Source organism: Megalops cyprinoides, chromosome 1 (assembly GCF_013368585.1).
Source record: "Megalops cyprinoides isolate fMegCyp1 chromosome 1, fMegCyp1.pri, whole genome shotgun sequence".
NCBI lineage: Eukaryota > Metazoa > Chordata > Actinopteri > Elopiformes > Megalopidae > Megalops > Megalops cyprinoides.
The window spans coordinates 46,475,333-46,500,721 of record NC_050583.1 but is presented as its reverse complement, the minus strand read 5'-3'; the positions used below and the strand labels follow the sequence as shown (position 1 = coordinate 46,500,721).

Below are 25,389 nucleotides of genomic sequence, written 5' to 3'. Positions count from 1 at the left end.
AGAAGATCACATAGTCAGGATGAATCACACCTGTCATCATTATTCAGTTTGACGCTCGCCCTTATTGAAATAATAAGGAATCATCTGTACTTTTGAAAATTGTGATGGTAACGGCCGCTGTTTGATATTGAAAGAGGGGAGAAGGTGGGAAAATCTTCAGAGTTGCGCTGCATTGTTCCTTGATTCACTCTTAATAACTTACAACTGAAGTACGGTTCCTGCCAAAAAAAGATCAAATTTTACAGTTTCCCAGGAAAGGCTTTTGTATAAAATGTAGGTGTCAGATAAAAAATGTATCCCTCTACGCACACGTGCACGCACACACACACACGTGCACACACACACCCACACCAAGACAAATACAAGCGTACATACACATGCACACAATATTCATTTATGAATTACTTAAAATCACATGTTTAGAAACAGTGTGCTTCATGTCTGGGTGTTTCTGCTTATTTTAGTGTTAGTGTGGGAATTGGGGTTCAGGGTGTTTTTCTGGGGTCTCCCTGCTGTCTGCAGGCCCGTTGGAAGCCTGTGACCGGGGCTTGGTGTTATCCTTCACGGTGTGGCTGTGAGACGGTGGCGTTTCCGATAGGGGAGTTCTGAGGCTGAAAGGGCAGTTTTGGAAGCTGTGGATGGCAGTTGTCTGCTCTCAGCTTGTGTCATTCTGAAGTGTGAGAGACGGGGTTTCGGGGGGCTGGGGGAGGATCAGGGGGTCTGACAGAGGGTTGGTTTGCAGTAAGTTCATGAAAAAGGGGTTTTTGTTTTCGCTGTCATTGGTGTGTTAGGTTCATGGTTTGCTGCGTTTCTGTTCAGCCATTTTTTTGTTTTCTCTTTTTTCCCCTCTACCGCGTCCTCGGCGTGTCCCTTGTCCCTCGCCGTGGGGAGAGCGGAGGCTGCGGCGGCGCGGGCCGTGTGACGTCCTTGACCGCGCATGTCACGTTACGGCGGAGCCAAACCGAGCTCATTGTTCTAATGATTCTCCCCACACTACCAGCACCAATGCAGAACCCACCCACCCAGCCCCCAGCCCCTGAAAGAAGACAGAGCGGGAGAGGGAGAGGGAGAGGGAGAGAAAAATTCAAGAAAAAGCTTTGAAGTGGCTTTTCGCTGCTAGAGTCTGCTGGCCGTCTCTCTGAGATGTGTCACCTTTGCCGTGAGGGAATAGGGAAATCACGTTTCGAATGGTAATGATAACATACTAATCACTTGGATTCTTTGAAGATGGGGGAGCGAGCTGCTCTGTCAGTATCCCTGGCTGCGGATGCTCGGAGGCGCTCAGGAATCGCGGTCTAGGTGTATTAGCTTAAGCGTGCATGTCAATACAGTCCCTCCGTCTCTGCTGATCCATAGGGGCTCATTAGGAGGAGCTGGAGCCTTCTCCCCATGCAGCCCCCCCACCATATCCCATCCCTGCGCACATGCACACACATATACACACACACACACACACATATACACACACACACACACACACTCCCACCCCCCCAACATGCACACACCCTCCCACACACACACACATACACACACACACACACACACCCTCCCACACACACACACCCACACTCATACTGCCACCCCCTCCTTTTTAAACTATTAAAAAGTATTTCTGCAATTTTAAATGACATCTGTCAGCGGCCGTGGAGGAGAGAGAGAGAGAGAGAGAGAGAGAGAGAGAGAGAGAGAAAAAAGTTCAGAGGCTTTTTTCCCCCAACCCCCACCCTACACACACACATACACACACACACACACACACACATTTTCTGATTGTCAAACTTTTAAAAGTGGAATGTCTTCAGTTTTTTTTTTCTCCTTGGAGTGATTAGTTTATACATATTTTGACAGTTTACTAGAACTACAGGTTTTAACCCGACATTTTTTTCAGTGAACAGAGGAAAGAATAAATTTTTTTCAGAAGGGACATGCTAAATCAGAGTTTACATTAAATGTGCAAAATTAGAGACAGGGTCTGGGTGGCAGGAGTGTGTCCACCCTCAAAAATCCAATCAAACAAATTTTACTGGCAATAAAATATTTTTTTAAAAAAGTACAACAAAGGTTTCATCTTTGCGCCACAACAGATGAAATATTTCACAGAACGCTTCTGTGCATTAGCTCTGTCCATACTGGTGTATAATCCCTGCCATTAAGAGCTGCAGTAATACATGCTCGCTCCACACAGTTACTCCAGGTCTTGGTCAGAATTGGGGTCACTTTTCACTTTAAAGGGCCTCACTGGGCAGTTTGTATTCAGAGATTGCCTTGAAGTCCACAAGCAGCTGGTGGCCCAAACAGATATTTATCGTCTTATGAAAGCTAGTGACATGGACACACTCTCACATGGTTATGTGTATTTACATGTGTGTATCTATGTATGTAAGTGTGTATTCGAGAAATACTCATGATTAGGCCTTTAGAGTGCTAGCGAGTAATTAAAGCCAATGAAAGTGTTGGATTGGATGCTAGGAGGAAATGCATTAGGCATCGACAGGTGACCATGTGGTTTGTGTTCTTTGATGACATAGGACAGTTCTGAGTTTTTAGATTTTAGAAATCCACTGCCTTTCTGATTGGCACCCAGGGTCACAGAGATGGATTGTGGGTAACAGCCACTGCAGCGGACTGGTCTTGAGTCTAAAGGGTGCTCATGGTGTTGCTTCACTGTACAGAAATCTGGGTGAGCTCGTGTTGGGCTTCCCGGCCACTGAGAGCAGAGCAGATTCAGAGCCTGTGTTGCTTCTCACACAGCTCTGCAGTACTGCCTTTAAATGTTCTTTTAAAGGAGTCATGGGGGGGGGGAGGGTCCATTTTATGACCCTAAAAGAGTTTCATATCTGTAACCTCCTGTGTGAGTGTAAGGAGTTGTAAACATGCACATTGTAGAGATTACCCTGCCTTTTTTCCTCACTGCCAGATTATTTTGAATGAAAGCAGCAAATTATCATTTATTACATCTCAATTAACTCTTCCTCCCCACATCAACTTTGCCCCCGATGCTAAATATGAAATAATGAGTTCCAGTAGCAGCGTTACTGCTTTCAACACCTGCAGAACACAGCCGTGTGTGTGTGTGTGTGTGTGTGTGTGAGTGAGTCTGTGTGCATATGTCTGTGTGTGTGTCTGTGTGAGTGAGAGTGTGTGTGTGTGTGTGTGTGTGTGTGGGGTGGGGGGGGGGGGTGGCATTGTCAAACTACATGGAGTAAGGATGCCAAATCTATCATGCAGTACTTTCCAGGTAATAACAACAGCTCAGAGCCACCAGTGTCCAGTCTTTTACCCAAATGGTGTATGCTATATCTTGATATGTCTTTAAAAAACCTGTATCTTGGTACAAAAAAAAACTAGGTCTGTATATGTCCTTTTTATATGGGGCTGTATAGGTGACACCAGTGAAATGTTTTCATCTTTTCTTAATCAGATTTTTTTTTTGTCTTTTGTTATTTGCTTTTTTCCAGAGAGCGCATCTGTTGGACAACACAGAGAAGCTGGAAAGGTCATCCCGGAGACTGGAAGCCGGGTACCAGATCGCCGTAGAAACAGGTACGCGTTTCGGGAGAGCGGGAGCAAATTGTCTCGCTCGTACGCGCCGTGGCAAGCCTCAGCGACGGGGTGACATTTTCAGCAGCACATCAAAGGAGGGAGACGTACACAGGCGGCCCGCTCAAACCCTCGTCTTATTTTCCACCCATCTCCCAGAGACAAGGGGATACTGAAATAAACCACGCATGCTAAGCACTGTGCCAAAATCACCTAATTAAACCAAAAAAAAGCCAGACTCTCAACAAAATAAACCATGCTCAGAGAGCACTGCCATTTTTTTTACTTTAATTAGGGGACTGTGGCACACTTAAAAAAAAATAAACCACACTTGCTAAGCACTCTGCCAAAATTGCCTAATTAAACCAAAAATGCCAAACTCGACACAAAATAAACCAGACTTACTATGCACTCTGCCATTTTTTTAAATTTAATTAGGCAACTGTGGCAAACTTAAAAAATAAACCACACTTGCTAAGCATTCTGCTAATATTACCCAGTTAAACCAAAAATGCCAAACTTGAAACAAAATGAACCACATTTACTAAGCACTCTGTCATGGTCTCCTAATTAAAAACAAAAAGATGCAAAAGTCAAAACAAAAGCATTTTGTCTTGGTAAATCAGTAATAAAAACAAAATGACAGAAATTTCAGCTGTTAAACCCAAATCTCCAGTTTTTTTGTTGTTTGGTTTCATCTTTAAATATAGGAAAATGACCTCATTTGGGTTTTGCGCAGATGAAATGTAAAGGTTACCGTGCTTTTTTCCTTCCTGGCTGTCACTGCGGTGTGAAGGCGCAGTGTATTCCTCAGAGAGGAATCAAAGCGCACTCTTCAAGAATCAGCCTCTTTCACTCGCTGCACCGCAGTTTGAGAAAGTTTGTTAATTTCCACTATAATGGAGGGGTGGGCCGCCCGCCATGTCGACACATTTAATAATTCAAGTCGGGACGGGCTGCATAGACCGCCCCCGTTTGATGTCTGTAAGTAGAACTCACAAATTCATAAATACCATTTGCATTCCCTACTTAAAAATTTTGTTTCAGTTGTTTCAGATAATCCCAGGCTCCTATGTATTTTTGTGGCGGTGCGAGTCGAGTCGTTGTGCCCTGGTTTTATTTCATTTTTTTCTTTTTTTTTTATTATTATTATTTATTTATTTTATGTCTCTGCCTTTGTTTGATTTCGGGAGGCCTTCCGTGGAGCGGCGCGAGGAGGACTGTGCTGGTTATGGCAGGCCTGAGTCCCCCCCCCCCCGTACATCTTAGCATGCAGTTAGCCTTTGCTGTTTGTCCACTGTATCGCTCCAAACAAACAACAACACTTCGAGGTCATGTCGGGCTTTTGGGGGGGGGGGGGGCTCCTCTTCACCCCTGCGATAAATCCGAGGGACCTCCTTCTCCTCCGTCTCTTTGTGAGACAGACCCTGAGAGAGCACGGAGAGTGTAAACACACGGGTGCGTCATAGTGGTGCGTCGTGGCGGTGCGTCGGTGCGAGCGGCAGGGACACTGTCCTCACGGCCAGGCTGAGAGCCCGACTGTCGGAGGCCTTCCTGTTGGGTGGTGTCAAACCTGTGCTCTGAAACAGTGCTTGTTTCATGCATGGGGGAGGGGGGGGGGGGGCAGTGAAACCTTGTGTGGGGTGTGCCTTTTCCTTCCTGTTCCTGGAGAAACAGATGCAGATTATTTCATATATTTATCACTAATATTAATTTATTTTAATTTAATATTCAGAACATCTATGAGCAGTGAGGGACAAAATACAGATTTATCATCACTGGAAAGACATGAGGGTCGTTCTTAAAGACTCCTTCAGCTATAAAAGGAAGACTTAAATTAAAACTAAAAATATACAGAGGCTCGTTCAGTACAAACTATACCACAGGCATGCAGTTGTAACACAGCGAGTTAGAGGTTAAGCCGTAGGCAGGTCAAACTGCATTGCCACCTCTTGCTGGATTGTTTATACCTGTTGTTTAATTTTCGGTTTAGCTGGGAGAGATGGTGTGGTCTGGTTTCCACGGCTACGCTCACCTGCAACACTAACATCTCTGTCACCATCTCTGCTGCGCCGGGGCGGGTCCCATGACCCCCACAGGGCCTTTGTTTGCTCACTTATGCTAATTATAATCCAGTTTAAACCCAGTTTATACAACGCAATCTGCGGCCTCTCTTCATGCGGAAGACTCCAGGCCATCTCAGCCGAGTCTGTGAAAACAGATCCTAAAGTTGGCCTTCTTATCTTACGGACTGTTTTTATCTGATTGGTTTCAAGTAGATTTTAAGGCTCCTAAAAAATTTAAGTGTTAGACTAAAATAGTAACTCAAAATAATAATAAGTCAAAGGTCACAAAATAATTAGACCTGTTCAATTGGACAAAGCAAATGGAAGATTGCCATGATTTTATTATGGGTATGATGATGACGGCAAGAATGATTATTATTAATATTTATTATTATTATATTTATTATATACTAGTAGTGTACATTTATTAAGATTTTAATGTAATATTTATATATTAATTATTATTGTTGTTCTTTTAATTAGAAACCATCAGTACCTGAACCTGAAGCTTACTCCAGAACTTGTTGAAATGATTAGCCACATTTAGTAATGTACTGTATCATAATCTGTATCATAGTGCTTTGTCAATGAGCCTAAGAATTTTATGGCATTTCAAAGCAGTGAAATTGGAATTCTGAGAAACCTCTTTTAATGTAGATAATTGACGGACAGGCTGAAGGTTTTCCTTTTTTTACTTTTGTGTTATTATAACAGATATATCCAGTTATGATTTTAAAGAAGGATTGTTGAACAAAGGAACAAAGAAGAGTAGAGTGGCAACTTTAATTTGCACCTTTATTTTTCTGTGGTTGACCTTGGCCTTAATGAGAGCTGCAAAGCTGGACGAAGGCTCTACTTTTAACGAATAAGAGATCTTCATCAGACATAAAAGTATGCTTTTTTTTTTTTTCTTTGACAAGTTTTTTCCAGTGTATTTATTAAAGCAATGGTGTGCCAGTTGCACTTAAGGGTGCTTGAAGGTTATTGAAATCGCTTTATGGACATGGAATGCTATTAAGCACATGGTCGATAAGAACGGCGTGCTGTTTGTCTCATAAATAAAGTATGGAACTTCATTAGCACTGGGCATGTATTGAAAGCGATTGGTGCAAGCAGGCTACATGGGGCCTACTTAGCAAAAGGAAGCAGTAAGTGGAAGATAATGACGTTAACCAATTTAAAAGGATTTAAATGAGAGACACCCCAGCTGAAAAGTTGGAATTAATGTGCGTGGAGTGTGTTTAAATTAAAGATCTGCAACTGCGGAGTGCGGTACATGCAGCAAAAACATGCCTGTTTAGAGGTAGCATCTCAATTAAAGCATTAAAGATGCCCTGCAATTCCACTTAAGCCCTTTTCCCCCTCATTTATAATGTATGTCCGAAGCGCGGGGCAGCGCGGACTGCATAGCTGAATACAGGCTGGAGCCGCAGGAAGAGCTAAAAGGGAGTTTAAATGCGTGGGATTCAAATGCGCCCCCAACAAATGCGGCTAATTTCAGTTTGGCTACAATAAGCTACAGAGCTCGGGAAAGAGTCTGGCTCATATGTTTCTGTATTTTTTTTTTTTTTTGTTCGTTTGTTTCCTTTTTTAAAAACTGGTGTTTTTTTAAAATATTACTCATTTTCACACTTTATGCAGTTATATCCTTTTTTAAATAACCTGTGTTATTATGATTCGTATTATGATTCCTATTATTATTGTTATTGTTATTATTGTTGTTGGTTTTTTTGTCTCATCAATCCTGTGTCACTCACCAAAATCCGAGCCCGTCAGCGGCCAGTCAGGTGGCTTTGGTGCCCGATGCCGGGACCCTGACCCCGGGGCCGCGCACCGGCAGGGTTATGTTAGCAGGGGGCGCCCCGTGTGTTTACCGAGGCCTTGACCTCTCTGCCGCGGCGTTTACCGAACGCGCCGGCGCCCGCAAAGCCGAGCGACGGACGGCAGGTCCGCGGCGGGGCCGTCCCGGCGCTCTCAGTCGTGCGGACCGACGGGCTCAGTGTGAGCGCGGCCACGTCACACGGACCTGCCGCTCTCGGCTGCCCTGAGCCGCGGCTTTAACGCGCCGCACTGCTGCCTTCGCAAACGCCGAAATCCGACCTCAAACACTTCACACATCTCACTGTCTTGCGGTTGGTTTTGTTACAACTCATGTGGGTATTTGGTAGAAAATTGTTTTAGAAGAGTTTTATGAGATGCAAAATCACTGCAGAATTTTGAGCCATGCACTTAGGTTTATTAGTTGTTGTTTCATTTTTTTTTTGTATTAAATTTCAATGGAGTCTGATAGGCAATGTTAAGAGCATTCCATCTATTTATTTTTATTTGAAAATGGGCAAGTGCAAGTTAAGATGGACCGAACTCTCAAATTAAAGCAATAACTTGGCGTTATCTTCTGGAGTTTTCAGATGAGACAGCAACTTTCATGAAGCCCAAAAAAAAATTCTTTAAAAAAGCTGAAGAATCCCAATCAATCGGTGAAGATGGAAAAATTCAGCGAAAGGTGGATGGTAAACATCTTAAACCCTTTTCTTCCCCTCCCCTCAAAGAAGTGAACAAATAACAACAACAAAAAAAAAAACTGTAAGGGTCTGATTCGGAGGTCCAGACGGGCGAGGTCGTCTCTGGGCTTCAATCTGAATCGATCTGTGAATGAAATCGCTCATTAGGGATTGATTCCAGCCCGTTTAGATAAGCAGTGGAGGCCGCAGCCTGGCCTCGCGAGGGCCGCGGCCGGGGAAAGTTCACTCCGTGCCAGGTAGAGAGCGAGCTCCCGGGGCCTCCAGCTTTATTAGCTCCGGAGATAAGCTGATTAGCCTTGTCAATCAGAGTCGCCAAGAACTCAATCCACAGTCCTTTTCTGTTTGCGTTTTTTTTTTTATTGTGGTGAATCAGTGAAGCGGCCAACAAAGACGCAGACGCTGCATTAAGCAGTTGTCAGAGAGTGGGCCGTGAGGACCCTATGATGATACCAGCGCTGTATTAAAGACTACATCAATTTGTTTTACAGCGGTTTGATTCCTTTTATTTATTTATTTATTTGTTGTGTTTTTTCCCTTCTTCTTCTTTTTTTTTTCTTTTTTTCTTGCTTTGCAGTTGTATTAAATTAAAGGGGGGGGGGGGGGACGTTGTCGATACAGCTTCGCCAGGAAGCAAAGTGCGATGGGATGAAAATAAATAAATAAAGGAATGGAGAAATAAATAAATATATTATCTAAAAAATGGGCCCCTTTTGAAGCCTAGCATGGCTTTGAGACTTGCTGTGTCAGTCCATGGGAGTTTGAGTGCCTGTGTAACTGCCGTACTCTCATCCTTATCCCCCCTTCTCACCCGACCCAAAGCGCAGATAAATAAACATCCACACAAATGGAGAGATGGTGTCGGACCGACCGCGTTCAGGCCGGCTCGCTGACAAAGGGGCCCGTATCGTAGCTCCTCTTTTGTTCTTCTCCTGACAAGCACTTCGTTATGCAACGAATGTTTGCGGGAAATCATCCGCAAAGCACACAATCGGTTACATCTCGGAAAAGCGGCGGAGATTCTGCCGAGGGCTCCGCGTTGTTATAGGTGTCTTTCCCCTTTTTCGGTCATACAGTAAGCTATTTTTAGTTTCATTTCCAGGTAAATTCTGAACTTATAAAATATGCCTTATCTTTAATACAACTCTGTAGAAAACACGCGTATAGCAGATTGTTTGTTCTGTATTGTGTGGAGACAGTTTTTTTAAAAAAGGTGAATGTTCGAAGGAATGAATCTCTAAACATGCTTTGTAAAAATTAATATCACACATGTTTGCTGTTTAGTGTTTATTTTCAGTAAATGTGCCATTACCAAAGCACATTTTTAATTATCATTAAAAAAAGACTACCTGTCTTGTGACGCTGTTCCTAAAAATGTCTGTTTCAGACGTCATCATGATTTTTTAAACAGCAACATAAATACATGATTAGTTGCTATTAACATTTATTTGAAATTTGTATTCACAAGTGACTGTTTTCTTGTTTATTTGACAGTCTATTCAAATATTTACTATTTAGAGATGTGCAGTGTTACACAGTGGGATAAGTGAATTTAACTAAGTGCTTAAACTTATGTAGGACATGTCCTTAGTATTAATTTAACAAGACTGAACTCCAAATACAGTTGGTATCCCTGGACAGACAAAGACTCAGATAAAAAATTAATCATGAACCATTAAATCTAATAGAGTTGACAGAAACGCAAAGTTCTAGCAGTTATCTTGAGATTAAACCTACAGAGAAATGGAGATATGGAAACGCATATATATGTATATATATATATATATATATATATATATATATATATATATACACACATATATACATATATACACAAACACTTATATAAATGAGTGCATGTTCAAATGTTATCAACGTGAAATAAAATCGAACATACCAAAAAAAAAAAAAAAGATGCATGTTTAAAATAAATATGTGTATATATTATAAATGATATATCACATTTGTAATTTGAACATGCACTCATCTGTCTTTTTAAATGTTGGGATTTTAAACACATTTATCCTCCTGATAAATGAACTTGTAGGAGACTGAAAACATTTAAAAACAAAAAAAAAACTTAAGATATAGAAATGTAATGCATGTATGAGCATATTTGCAGATTATTGTATGCACAGTATTTGCTTGTTGCTGTTTTTCTATTTCTATTTGCAGTAAATAAGTAAGGGGTTGATTTTAGCAGCAGAAAGTATGATTAGTTTGCTCTGCGTTCAGCCTGTGCAGGAGTATAATCACGTTATGGAGCAGTGCTGCGTTAATATTTCAGCACGCCTCCATTCATTTCCCTTACACTAAAGGCACTTTGCTAAACTGGATTTCCTCAAGGTATAGCATATTAAATAACAGCTTTTTTGTGGTTTAAAAAAAGAGCAGCACATTGTGTTTCAAAAAGAATTTGAAGCCATTTGATAATTGTTTGATTAATGGTGCTTAGTGCTCTTCCCAGTTAAATATTTTACAACTTGATATTGCAGCTCTGCAAAGAAATCTTATTTTATTGGTAAAATACAGTTTATTAAGGCGGTTTGGGGAAAACAATACATTGTTTAATGGTTGTTTAATCGTTTTGCATGATTGAAGTGGATATGTAGACATAGAATACAAGTGTTGGTATGCCATATGATTACATTCAATAGAGAACCAACATTTATTTATTTGTTGTTTTTGTTTATATTTATATATTGTTTATATGTATTATGCATGTGTTAAATATAATGAAACCAACAATATTTGTATATACATATGTATACGTGAAATATATATATATGTATTGTAATTATATATATATGTATATGTATATGACACTATATTTGTATATATACATATTATACAAGAATGTGTATAGTGTTATCATAAATATATATATATATATATATATATATATATATATATATATATATATATATATGTAGGTATAACATTTTGTAGCCCATAAATCCACCCGAGGGTGAGCTGTTTATCGCTAAGTCCCTGGCGGATGAAAGAAAACGTAATAATAATTTTTCTCCCTAATCGGGCCTTGTCAGCGAGGCGTCTTATCGTGGAGAGGAAAATGACACCGATCCTATCGAGGGGCCCGAGCCGGCGTCCGCGCCGTCCCCAATCACAGCAGACTCAGCCTCCGTATCTGGCGGCGGGCACAAACGGCGAGGGCCGCTTTTTTCATGTGGACTTCAAAAACGGCGCCAGTCATTAAAATTGCACCCGCGTTCGGCTGCGGGGATCAGCCTCACTGCCGCAAAATGGGATGTGGGAAAAGAGCTCGCTAAGTGTGCTAATTCCATCGTCACATGTTTACGGCTTAATTTTAATCGGTTCCAATGGGGGGGGGGGGTGTAGGGGGGAGGGGAGGAAGGCTAAAAAACGAAGAAAGCCACCACACATTGCAATAAATCGGCATTATCTTTGACACCGTAGGCCTCGGCCGCGCAGGGGATTTAGGGGTTCTCTGGCAGCACTATATATTGTGACCCACAAAAGTGTGTTTACGCTTGAACTGCAGTAGCTAAGGTGCAATCTCTGGCGTTGGAGCGCACAGACAAAGGCTTGGGCTGAGACAATGGGCAGCCGGCATACGGGCTCTCCATGCGGTGTCTGAGCACCGCATAGGGCCGACACTACGAGTCCAGCCTCCGCACATTAGCTCAAGTTAAGTGGAATCATTTTGACTGCGCCATTTCAAGCCTCAACTGCGGCCATTTAGTGAGAAACAGAAGTAGCTGTCCTGCACCATTACTCGCGAATGTTTAGGATGGGGATGCATCTTCTCCTCCTCCTGCTTCTTCTTCTTCTTCGTGTTTTTCTCTTGGCAGATGCCCTCATCCAGGTCCTCTTATGTACCGAGCGTTAGAGGCTCCTCAGATTAAATGAACCCTGTCGTAGCATTCCTGCTTTTGCTTTTGCCTGTTGTGTGGCAGTGGGCCTGTTGGTGGGGTTTGGGTGTGTTTAAGAAAATATAAAGTGTTACTCATCTAATGAGGACTGAAAGGCTTGGGCTGCAGGATGATCTTAAACTAAGTGTGAAATTCGCTTAGACAGTAGCACTGCAGTCTGAAGCTACCGAAGGAGATAAGAAGCTGTATAGTTTATCAGGAGGGACCATCGTCATTAAAAACCTGTGTCACAGGAAGTTTCAAAACATTTTTAGCAGGGAGATAGGTGATACACACACATGCACAAACACACGCTCTCCCGCACTTTTTCTCTCACACACTGACACATGCTGGAAAAACCAAAAATGTGTTTTTGTCACTGCACGGAAAAATGGAACGCTGGAAAGGAAAAAAAAAAAAAAAAACTGTCTTGTAATTGTAGCCAAAGTTGTGAAGGTGTCATCCTGTAGAAAGAGCCGCTAATCAATCAGCTGCATGTTTCTGCTCTTCAGAGGAGGCGCGGAGATCCACGCAGGGCTGTCCTCCCGCAAAACACCCGCCGCACTGACCTCCGGGTGCCGTGCGCGGAGAGGCAGAGCGGAAACAGAAAATAACTTGCCTGCGTTCGATTGTGTTTAATAAAATGTTTTAAAAGGAAATGGGAGACAAAAGGAAGCCGCGGAACCCCGTGGGCGCCTCCGTATTGGTGCGTTAAAAGAGCTGACAGATCAGAGTCACTTAAATTTCAAAATGAACTCAAATGAACCAAAGGAGAAGGAGACAGGCGGAAGGTAGCGGCTGGGCTCTCTGGGACTCAGATCAGAAATGTTAATCTTGTGATGAGAGTGACACGGCGCTGACAGTAGATTGATAGCAGTTAAAATGCGTAATTCGCTAATGAGGGGGGAGCGGGCGCACGCGGGCGGCCGCCGAGCGCGGAGAGAGCGAGAGGCGCGGGAGCGCCCGGCGCCGCGCGTTCAAAGGCGAGAGGAAGCGCAGGCAGCGCTGGGGGGTTGGAGCCGCGCTCCTCTCCTCTCACATCGTTACATCTCTCTTTCAGCCTCCCTTCATTTTCCTGCCTGCTGTTCTCTCCCCTTCATTCCGCACTTCATATAACTCCCAATTTCAGCGCCACCGATCCCGGCTGCAGAAGCCTTTCCTCCAGACACCAGTGTCAGTCTCTTTTCACAAGGGTTTTTTTTTTTTTTTTTTTTAACCCCCCAATAACTATTACAACTTTCATTTGTGCTTCTCCTCACATTCCTCTGGCTTTTTTCTCTGCTTGTTTATATGTGGACATTATGAACCGTTTGATGGGACGAGTGCTATCAGATTTGTCAGTTTTATCTGTTTGTTTTTTAAGGCTTTTTTTCATGGGCTGCCAATATGTTTTTATTTGGCCCTGGCAGGGGAGTGGGCTCTCAGTCGGCGCAGTAAAGCAGAGCTTCTCAGCCTTCTTTTCTAAACGGCGTAATTAGCGCTGCCCGTCTGTCACCTGAAAAGCGTGCCGGAGGAGAGCTGTTTGCCGCGCTGGCCTGCCCGGGCGCCGTTTCCACCTCCGGCGCGCCCCCGGTCTGCGGATGCCGGGCCCGCGTCGGGGCGCCTGGCCAGATGAAAGAGGGGTCTGAGCAGTCAGCTGCACGCTCCATCTGCCAGGCAGCGGGACCGCGGGGGCCTCCGTCTGGGGGCCAAACCGCCCCGTTTGCTCCGGCCTGAGAGCTGCCAGAGACTCAGCAAGCCCAAAAAAAAACCCCGACCAGAACCTGCCCGAAAACCCACCTTAACTTGACCAAAAAACCCATCAGAACCTGCCCAAAAACCCACCAGAACCTGATTAAAAGCTGCCGTCAATTTCCACCAGGACAAATTTATATGTATGCTTGAGTGTGTGCTTGCATGTAAAGATATGTATGTAAACATTTTATTTATATGTATCTATATATCTACATATACACACATATGGTAGGTGTGTGTGTGAGAGTGTGTGCGTCTACACACAACTTATATAAATAGGGTAGGGATTTCGCTCTGTCTCAAGTTTTTAAGTGCTCTCTTGTTGTTTTTGTTTCGCATTGTTTAATACACACACACACACACACACACACACACACACACACACACACTTGTGGTGTGGAGGGCTAGCCGTGGGGTGAGAGTTCATTATGTATACATAAATACATGAGGTCCATGGTGCTCCGTATGGCCACAGTGCTTGCAGGGCTGGACAGCTCTGGGGCACCACCTTTGTTCATGTTTTGCTTACTGGTTTATTGTGGTTTAACTGAGGATTGTATGGAAGTATAAGGAAAAATGTATTTTCATACATGGGTTGGCTGTAAATATTATCACACCTGACAACAGTGTCAGTTACACACGTTATACAGTCTGCTGTATGTTGGATGTGACTGAAACTTACACCCCCCCCCCCCCCCCCCCCCAACTCACACACACACACACACACAGCAGCAGCACCCACAAAAAAAACCTTTTAATCATACAGGGTCTTACTCTTTATTCTTATTTGTAAGTACCGCTTTTCAGAGAGAAATCTTATATACTAAAAAGTACAACCACTTCCTTATATCTGTATACCCTTAATCATCTATATGTAATTAATGATGGACCTGAATTCAGCTCTTTTTTTTGTCATTGTCTTTTTTTGTGTGTGATGGTAACCTTGAAGGCTGGAGTGAGGCATTCTGGCAGAATGAGAGGCAGCAGTGAGGAGAGTGTGTGAGAGGGAAATGTGAGTGCATTCTCCTGTTCTGCACATAGGCTGTGCCCTTGAACCACTGAAGCGCTGCAGTGGAGGAGCACTCCGCTCGGCGGAGATCCGCTCGGCAGCCGCCTCCAGGTCATTCCTCTCAGCGCGCGCGCCGCTAAATTCTTTGGATGAATGTGTTGAGAGAGTTCCCGTAGAGCAGTGCGGAGGCCATCTTAGCTGCGTTTATTTCTGTGTTTATTATTTATTGCGGTTGTGTTTGCTGTTGTGTGGCTGGCGCGGCAGTGAGTACAGCTTTTGCGTGTGTGCACGCAGGACTTTGCTTTAACGCGCTCGCATGCTCGGGGCTCAGCGGTGTCCGCCGCGCTGGCACCCCTCTTTCCCCCTGTCCCGTCCCTGATTCAGGGGACCCCCTGCTCCCCTCAGCCTCCGCGGCCCGCCTGGCTTGGAGCTCTGCTCCGCGATGGGGACACACTCACAGAGCAGTCTGCAGTCACAGAGCAGGAGGCGCACAGGAGTCACAGAGTGCAGGAGTGGGCAGCAGACTGGCCTTCACCAGGCTAAACTGGGAATGTTGTAAAATTGTAGCAGTCTAAACAAGGAATATTGTTAACTTTCAAAGCTAATTAAAAAAGAAAATTGTTTTGTCGATGACACCTGTCATGTCAAAAGGAAACCTCAGCAGTGCCGTATTACTTGGAGCTTTGCAGTTAATCTGTTTTCAATAGCCCCAAGCATGCATGTACTCCTTTGACTTCTCGCCTCTTAATAGCCAAAAAAAAGGAATGGAAAGTATTTCTGCAATTTAAAAAGAATATTTGAAATTCCTGTGTGGAGCGGATTTGATCTAGTCCTATTGTGCTTTGGGAAACCAGTTTTACAAGAAAAAAGTCTATTTTAGTCTATTTGTCTGTCTGTCTGTCCGTCTATGTGTGCGTGCATGCGTGTGTGTGTGTGTGTGTGTGTGTGTGTGTCTGTTACTGTGTATGTGCGTTGTGTGTGCGCATGTGCGTGTCTGTATGCATGTGCGCATGTATGAACTGTCCTTCCCCTTATCTAACATGCACATATGTACTGTGATAAATCATAAACATTTGTGGAAATAATTGATCAGATGCGAGGGAAGGTTTGGCTGTAGTCCCTGACACCAACTGCTGCCAGTCTCACCTCAGATGAAGGGCTGTTTTTAACATAACCACAGCCAACCAATCAGCTGGCCTACTTTCCCTTGTCCAGACTGCTGCCGTTTCGGTCTTCTGAAAGAAGAAGAAGAGGAATATTTAGCCTCAGAGTTCCTGTCTTGGAGTGCTTGTAAATGCATGTAAAAATAGCCTCTTCCTCCTAGGCTTTCATTGGAAGCCTCTCTGCTTATGAAATGGCGTGCTGGTCAATCTTCTATCATGCAGTTGATTTCCGGTTCAAAAGTGCATGCATGTGCATGTTTAAAATAACTGTGTATGTGTTTATGTGTATGTATATTCATAGTGGATGTGTTTACACTGTGTGTGTATGTTTATAGTGTTTGCATGTGTGTTTATAATGTGTATGAACATTATAATGAGGGATATTTTTGTAATGAGAATCTCTTTAATAGCAAAGGGAAGGGTAAAAATGCATTATGCATAATTGTTTTTGGATTATAGTGTATTGTGATGACACAAATCTACCAGCCCAGCTCAGTGCTTGCTGAAGACTGGACGTGCTTTTGGAATAATTATGTTTTTTTTTTTCTTTCATCACATAGAGAGTTCCTCGCAAGGCGAGCGGGCTTTCAGACACAAAGGCAGGGTGATTAGGATCTTTACACACACACGGGGAAGGCTCTCTGACTGTGGAAACAGGCTGGAGGCAGGGACAGGACTGTGAGGGTGGCTGCCTCACAGTTCCCCAAGAACACCTCACTGCGGAGCCCATGCATAAGTCTGCAGCTGTAATGTGGCCATTCTGGGCCTCCATAGATATCATCTTCTTGAATTTGGCCATTCTGGACCTCCACAGATGTCTTCAGCCATAATTTTGTTATTCTGGGCTTCCATAGAATTCTTCATCCATTTTTGGCCACTCTGAGTTTCCATAGAAGACTTCAACTGTAATTTGGTCATTCTGGAACACGGACACAGATATTGGCTCCAGCCATGCACCTGACCCCTAAGAGTGAAATATAACTGAAGTGGTTTTGGGTTCGGCCACGCCAAGGTGGGGTTCGGCCACGCTGTCAGTGAATGAGGTTTGTTGTCATTATTACCAACAGCGATCGTTTTGGGGAATGCACATGCTATTGCGCAAGAATGCTGTCAGAAGATTCAAACTCTGCACCCCTGTGACCCCTGTGAAACCTCAGCCACCGAAGTGACAACGAAATTCCTCTGAAACAGGCACAGAAATGGAGTGATTTATTGTAGCAGACTGAATGCCTGAAGATGAAGCTCTCACAGCAGATCCGGCTGAGATTCATGACTGAGTCACTGTAACACCGCGAAGATAAGGGAATGGCTGATGGAATTTAACCTTTCTAGAGTGAAGCCTTGCTTTACAGAACACATATTAATTTAGTAAATGCACTGATCAGATTATTTTTGGTAAAGTTGTAAAAGACCTCCCTCCTGTCTGGTTTGATTAAATGGGTTGCAGTGTGTATCCGGTAGGTTGTGTGTTTTTCACTCCCATGAGAGGAGGGTGGGGTTCCCCTGGCCTCTGCTCGGTCAGGGACCCAGTAGGGCATAGTCTCCGTGCTGCTCGTAATTAAAGCACATCGTTCCGCCTCGTTAGGAACTCCTGCGGCTAACGAATGAAGCTGCTCATTTGAACCAAGCAACTGCTGTACTGTCAGAGGCATTTCAGCTGCAGGGGGCATGAGGGATCGTCCCTCTCAGATCATGTTTGTAAAGCAGCTGGTACTTTCTGAATCACTCCTTCCTTTCTTAGGATCCAGCATATTGATGTTTTGGTGTGTCTGAACACTGCGTCTGCGTACCGCGTATCTATCACGGTAACTGAATTCAGACCGCTTTATTACTGTAACTTTCACTGCAAGGAGTCACTGGAAGCACACGCTCTGCACTGATTGGCCAGCGTGGTCACGGGTCATAGGTCACGGATGGGACGGTGTCCTTGCAGTCACAGGAAGTGGAGTTGTCAGTGCTGCGTACGTCAGGAAGTGAAGGTTCTCAACGGCCGCCTCTTGCCTCTCTGGGAGGAAACATCCAGCCCACATTTGCTGCTGAAACTGTTTTAGCTGTGCAGTGCATTAGGAAGCAGCACTCATGGAGTGTCTGGAAAAAAAATAGACATCCGCTGGTCTCTATATTCTGATTTTCAATGAGGCTTTTTCCCATCAAGAGCTCCATCTAGTGAGTGTGCTGGCCGTCTGAGTCTTTCAGCTCTCCAAACCGCTAGTCGCTCAGTTATGACCTAAACACATGCTCCTGCTGCCACTGTGAAGAAATATGAAACAGAAGTGAAAAGAATGCAGTGTTTATATTGCCATCGCCATCTTACATGTGAAACCGCAGACATGAGACCGAAATTGGCCAAATAAATGATGAGCAGAAAAAAGAGATGAGTGTGGGGATGCCGAAATGCATTCATGGGTCTGTGTGACTGTGATCTTCAGGGTCACTGCCTCCACAACCTGGGCTGTTCCCTCAGTACTGAAACAGAACTGCTAGCAAATAAAAACACCGTCAAAGCCAGCATTAATTGACACCATTAGCTTGAGCTTTTCTTCCTTGGGTAATTCTGGGTGAACATTTCTGTGTGCTGCTTTGTGCATGTATATGTGTGTGTGTATATGTGTGTGTGTGTTTTTCTAAGCAGTTGCTTTCTGGGACTCCTGTCATGTTTCAGGCCACCTGGATGTATTTGTCCAAACAGAGTCCCCAGTCTGGGCCAGGTGCTGTGGGAGCAGATGGGCAGAAGGGCCTCCTCACAACTCACACCTGAGTCCCTCTGCTCTGCCTGGGACTGCATACGCTCCAACTCCCACACTGACCTGCGCACACACACTCTGACCTACACACACACACACACACACACACGCACACACACTGACCTACACTCATACGCACACACCCTCCCTTTTGCCAGATAGTCAGAGCCATTACCTATAGCAGGAGTCAGGACTGATAGCAGCAGTTATTACCAGTAGTTACGTTGTGTCCTCTTTTCACCCAGTGCATTGTGGGAAAGGTTTCATAGATGGTATGGGTAACAGCTTGTCTGCACATTCCATCATCCATGACTTGGTGTAGTGTGGAGTCTCACGCCATATTGCTTTTGGTTTATTAAGATTAAACGCCCGTGTATGTGGCTTCTTTTCATATTTATATGAAAAAAAAAGATATATTTATATATTTATTTTTCACGAGGCAGGCACATGCTTTCAGTGCTTGTTGCTGCTGTTCTCAGTGTCTGCAGGTGGGGGTAAAATAGCAGAAGAGCTGTTCTGCTGTCTGAGACGTCTTCCTCTCTGAAGTGACAGCGGAAGAAGCTGCAGCTTATGCCCAGAATAAGTTAAAAGCCGCTGGGTACTAGGAAGGAGCTAACGCAGGCTGTGGGGACGGCGTCACGGCAGACGCACTGATCAGCTGCGCGGTCGCTCACCATGCAGACACCGTGTCGTTGGCACTGCAGCCCAGCCAGTGTGTCACCCTGCCAGAGAGGAAAACTGAGAGTGCCTGTCCCAGTGCGCCACATCCTGCTCCTGGGGGAACCTGGGCGCTCTCACCGGATGGCTCTGAGCACAGAACTCTGCGTGGTATTCGGTATCGAGTCATGGGTAGAGCACTTGAGTTTAGACCAGGAGGTTACTAGTTTGAATCCCAAGTGGGGAACCACTCTCACCCTTGAGAAAAGTGACTGCTTCTGATTAATAACCCAGAAATGTAAACAGCTGCACATTGTTGGGGACAGGAGTGAGGCAGGACAGAGTGGCTTAGTGCTAACTGTGTGACTTCTGTATGAATTTACCAAGACCTTTCCTTCATGGTACAATTAAAGATTCAGGCAATGGCAGATTATGGGATTGGGTCTCTATATAAAATACGTATATTGGAGAATAACAAGCAATATTTATTTATGATCATTTTTATATATATGTTGCATTACCTTCTAATATTTATCCTAATTTTATTTTAATCACTTGGTATTTAATCATGTTGAGCTTTATTAACTTTTACTTTACTTAATGTTATTTCTGTGTCTTTATACTGCCCAATGTTTTATTAGGTTTAATTATTGTTTTGTAATTGTGCTCTGTATTTTTCTGAATAGACCGTTCCTCATGTGGCCTGAATATATGCACTTATGTGCTTCAGCTTTGTGAGTGGCTCTGAATCGGTGGAGGCTTTGATGGTGGGTATCCAGGGTTTATTCCTTTTTCTCCAGTCACATGCTGAGTCCTCCTTCCCCCTGTGCCCCAGAGCATGCTGGGATTTGTCTGTTTTTGGAGGGGTGTAGTTGTGTCCCCTGAGGATCAGAAGCTGGGAGCTGAGAGGGGAGCAGCAGTCGGGGGAAGTCCTTTGTGCTTTCATAACCACAGGCTACTATCTCAAGACTTTCCTCGGTTAAAGAAAATAATAAATAAGAAATTAAATGAAAGAAAAACAAGCATTGCACTCTTGTGTTATTGTGTTTATTCACTGAGCAGGAAGAATAGGGAGAAAGAACAGTTTTTGCATCACATTTGCGTAGCTGGGTCTTTCACTGTAACAGTCCCGGTGAAGAGCCGGGCTCCAGGGTACAAAAGCAGTGTGTCCTCTTTGAGATTTGAACCTATAGCCACCCGACTGCGAGCCCCAGGTATCACTCCTGTCGCCACTGTGTGCAGTGTGAGGGTAAGGGAGAAGGCAGCTCCAAGCTGTGAAGCCTCTCAAGCAGACCGCACACCTAATCGATGCTGAAGCTTCACCACGCTCACTTCATCGACCCGAATAAGGTGAATCGGGTCAGAGTAGGTGGGTGGCACAAGTTGCCGTGGTAACGAAACAATTATAGAATGGCCTTTTTTTAATGTCTCATCCTGTCAATGTAAGTGTACTGCACATTACAACGTCCAAACTTTTTTTTTTTTTTTTTTTACAAGAAAGTTTGCTTTGTTAGGCTTTTCTTGGAACAGTTAACGGTCAATATTTTAGCTCACGGTACATTTGAACCGCTTTGGAAGTGAATTGTTTAAAAAGGACCTTAAATTTTCAATTTGGAGTATGTCTTCATGCCACATGGAATTTGGTGGGTAAACATTTTATGGAAAATTGATAGCTGTTATTGCGAGCAGTATTGTCAGTGGGGTTCTGTATATCTGAAGTATTTTTAAATATGAAATGATGTTTCAGTGTAATTGATAGCGGAGGTAGCGTGGGGCGCCATTGATGTGGGTAAAATATTGGCAGACTTTTCCTTCTCGATTAAGTGAAGCCCCTAACAGTGTTGCCTAATCCTGGTATCAGTCCATTAGTGTATGAGTCCACTTCCCAAGAAGTCTGAAGCAGTAATTAGTGAATTGCTTTGAGACAGGCAGGGGTGTTAAAAAACACCCATGAGTTTCAGATCAGATGGAGGTAATATTTTCAGTGGTAACTGGACCACAGTAATCAGAACGTGTGCATAATCCCATCAAAGGGAGAGCGCTACAATACGTCAGCCCGCTTCTGATCCCGCGGTAATGGCGGTGTTCCTGGCTCCACCCGGACCATCTTCTATTTTGGCCCTGGCCCTGGCCCCCTGGCCCCCTGGCCCCCCCTGGCCCCCCTGGCCCCCCTGGCCCCCTCTGGCCCCCTCTGGCCCCTGGCTCCTCTGAGCCCCGCCTGGCCGGTACAGTGCTGTGTGTGGTTCATGCTGTTTCCTCCGGTTTTCATTGTGGCTTGCTGTAGAGCAGCCTCTTGCTCAGGGCCATGCTGGGGTCACTGCCCTGCAGGGGGGTACAGTAACACACCTCCAAACCAGCTTAATTTGGGGTCCTGTCCCCTCTGTCCTCCTCTCTACCACATTAATGGCTCCTAGCGTTTGCCCCATGGGAAACATTCACCAGTGTGTCTTTCCCTTTTCTTCTAAACATGGATCTTCTCATTAGATTGTAATTTCAGTGATTCTGTTCACATGGGATGCAACTCAGGCTAGCCTCTGCAGATATAACTGCAGATAGAGGCTGGGTTTGGGATTTAGTTTGGGGTTGTGATTGGTTTGGGGTTGAGAAAGGGGACAAGTTTGTGGTCAGGGTTGTGATTAAGGTTGGGGTCGAGATTTAGTTTGGGGCTGTGGTTGGGGTTGGGGTTACAGTTGGTTTTGGGGTTGTGGTTGGGGTTAGGGTTGTGACTGGGTTGAAGTGGGGGATAGGATAGTTTTGAAAAGACACAGTCTTGTGACTGGCTGCATAGCTGCAAGGTCTCTGGAGAGTTGGATAGAATCTCAACCAGTGGTCTTGTTCTCTGGAACAGAACGTTAAAGAGGTCCATATCTCAACAAGTGAGATCCAAACCCCTGTTCTCATCACACAATTCACTCTAGTCACCAATGTGTTATCGGTGCAGCTAAAGGCTATTTGCCCCTAGCTCCATAGGGAACAACGCTGGCTAACCAAGTCTCAAGGAGTGACGTCACCACTGGAAGCTACCAGCTACTTTACACAGGACTCCCACAAGCTTCTGCTTTCAGATACAAGAGCAGTTAACCTGTTCATAGCTTGGGTAGTAAAGTAAAGCTAAAGTGTGGAGTGTTAGTGTTTCTGTTAGGATTTTGTTTAAAAATACATGTGAAGGCCTGTCGCTGTGACGCCTGTCAGCGCCGAGGAACTCAGCCTCTTGGGAGTCCTTCCGGGGCCTTCCGCAGACACTCAGTAATGAACAAGAGGCATTTCATTAAGACCTGTCATCCCACGCCAAGGTGCTCAGACCTGCCTGATACTCAGCGCATCAGAACTCCATCGCGTGCTGTCTTTAAAGTTTGTGTGTCTGGGTCTGTGTGTATGTGTGTGTTTTAATGCATATTTCTAAGTCGTCATGAGTGTTTCATGAGGCACAGTAACGAAAGTTGTGTTTTATATATAAATCCACACTGTGTGTATGAATCACATTTAAGATCAGTTGGAAACTGACAGTCATTTTCGATTTGGTGTAGCTGCTGTGGGTGAGACTGGCCACAGCTGCGAGGATGTGGCTTTGGGAAGGGGGTAAAATGGGGAAGCTGTGGCAGGGGGTGTGTATGTGTACAGTAGTAACACAGTGAGGCTGTGGGATGGGGTGCGTACAGTAGTAACGCAGTGAGGTGTGCTGTGTCTGAGTGCTGGAGGGGTCCTTGACTGCGTAGTGTTCGCTGGCCGGGGCTGTATAAGTGTGAGGGGTGTACAGCTGGCTCTTTTCCATGCACTACAGCGCTGCGTAGCTGAGTGTCAGCTGGGTTTCAGCCTCTTCCCCAGCCCGCCAGCTCTGTCAGACTGTTTCTCATCTGCTCTGTATGCTCTCTCTGAGACTGAGAGTAACCCCTCGCCCAACACCACGCGCTCTCTCTTAGACTGAGAGTAACCCCTCGCCCAACACCACGCGCTGTCTCTGAGACTGAGAGTAACCCCTCGCCCAACACCACGCGCTCTCTCTTAGACTGAGAGTAACCCCTCGCCCAACACCACGCGCTGTCTCTGAGACTGAGAGTAACCCCTCGCTCAACACCATGCGCTCAAGTCACCCACCGACCAGCCTCCTTTCAGCCATGTGCATATTATCACAGCTTTTTATTCTACATATTTCATGGCACAACTCCTACATATTTCAGGGCACATACGATTCTGAAATCTGTTTTTGAATTCTGGCTTTAGGCTCTGTACATATGTGTATATGTATATGTATATATATGTATGTGTGTGTACGTGTCCACGTGTGTGTGTGTGTATGTATACATATATAATATATATACACACACAAATATATATACACACACAGAATACTGTATATATATGTATATATATTTAAACCTATTTTACCCCTTAACAGTAGAATGTGCTAGTGTTTATGACTGTGAAGATGTTGATAATACTTACAGCTAAGACTGTGTTCTGCTAGACTGTGTTCATGTGTTTTTGTTAGGTAACCCTTTTGAAAATGTGTCCTCTCTCAGGCCATGTTCTCTGTCCTGCAGAGCTTGGTTTCACCCTTTCTCTCATGACTGATTTATCTCGTTCCCTCACTGTCGTTGGGCGAGGTCCAGGATACGCATTCCTGTCTAATAATCGCATGCTCAACACGTTTCTGACATTGTATACTCTGGGCGCAGTTTGGTTTTTAAAGCATGAAAAATGCAAGTCTCCTGCATATTTAACCACCGTTTCAACTTCTGACTGCCCACGACAACTGACCCGGGATCAGCTTACCCGGCCACAACCCTAACCCCAACCATTACAGAGGGGAAAGAGATGAAACTGATCCAGGATCAGTGCGGCGGGGCGTAAATCTGCATTCTGCAAGGAGGTTGGGTGGCAGTGGTCACTGATAGCGGGATTAAATGCACAAATGTGCTGGGAGATGCTCCCGGAGTGTGTGAAATGCAGGCGACTAGCACTGCAGGACGGGCGGTCTGAGTGTGGACCAGGCAGGATTAGTGAGGAATTTTCAGTGCTCCCCCCGGGTGTTTCTGCCAGGCTCTGTGGTAACAATAGCTGCCGTTCATCAGTGCTGACTTTACAAACTCACACAGGTGTCTCCGCGCGCCAGAGCCTGCTCTGCGGGGCCGCCGGCCGCCAGCCGGCTCTCCCTACCCCTCCTCCTCCTCACCATGCGGAGCTCCGCTCCTCAAAAGACTGACGCCACTGCGTCAAGAGCAGTGTGAACGAGGGCCACCCCATAGCCTCATCCTGGGTCACCCACCTCCCTTCAGCCACACATTTCATTTGAATTTGTTTAGCTTTAGAGGTCTTGCCTTCTCACTTCACACAATATTGCAAGTATGAAAGCTGACATTTGGAAGAAATTTTCTGTTCACAGTTAAGGCATTTTGGTGGACAGGTCTTACTTTTTTCTTTTCTTTTTTTTTTTGTGAACAAGTTTGGGTTTAGTTAATTGTCATGGTTTAGTTCATTCATACTCTGTGAATTCATAAGCTGTTTTACTGTCATGGCCAGGACTGCTGTGTGAAAGAGATTTTCAATCTCAGTGGGATCATTCCTGGTAAAAATAAAAGTTAAATGAAAAAAAAATAGAAATCAGTAAGATTTAGAAAAAAGAATAGCCATGACAAAAGCCCTGTGTCTGACGCAGGTCAGAATGCTGTTACTCACTCGCACACACTGTTTGTAAGCTTGCTCTGGTATGATGGAGACGTGTTTGTGTCTGTTGTTGCCAGGCAATCACCAGCGCTTCTGAAACTCCTCCCTAGCATCCTGATTGGCTGATTATGTTTCCAGAACTTGTGAGCACGCTGAAAATAGATTCGAGGTTGTTTTTTTTTTTTTCTCTAAACACAAGGTCCAGTTTCAAAGATGGCAGGCACATTGCGTCACATAGCAGGGCTGTCTTTTTAAATCATTTACTTGTGGATGGGGTACGAACAAACCCTGTTCCACCAGTAGGGGGCGCTGTCTGTCACCCTCCCACCCCAGCCCAGCAGTGACAGGGCAAAGCGCACAGAGCGGGCCGAAGGAGCAACACTATACTGCCACTGGCGCC

The 25,389-nt window shown here is 44.7% G+C and overlaps 1 protein-coding gene across 4 annotated transcripts in view; it reads left to right on the top strand.

The window, feature by feature from the left end:
- Positions 1-25,389, top strand: part of vti1a (vesicle transport through interaction with t-SNAREs 1A) — a 137,048-nt gene that overhangs the window by 36,942 nt on the left and 74,717 nt on the right. For all 4 annotated transcript variants that reach the window (XM_036548323.1, XM_036548314.1, XM_036548339.1 and 1 more), the window contains one exon: positions 3,459-3,543. In XM_036548323.1, the coding sequence (XP_036404216.1) occupies positions 3,459-3,543 (85 nt within the window). The remainder of the gene's footprint in view (positions 1-3,458; positions 3,544-25,389) is intronic.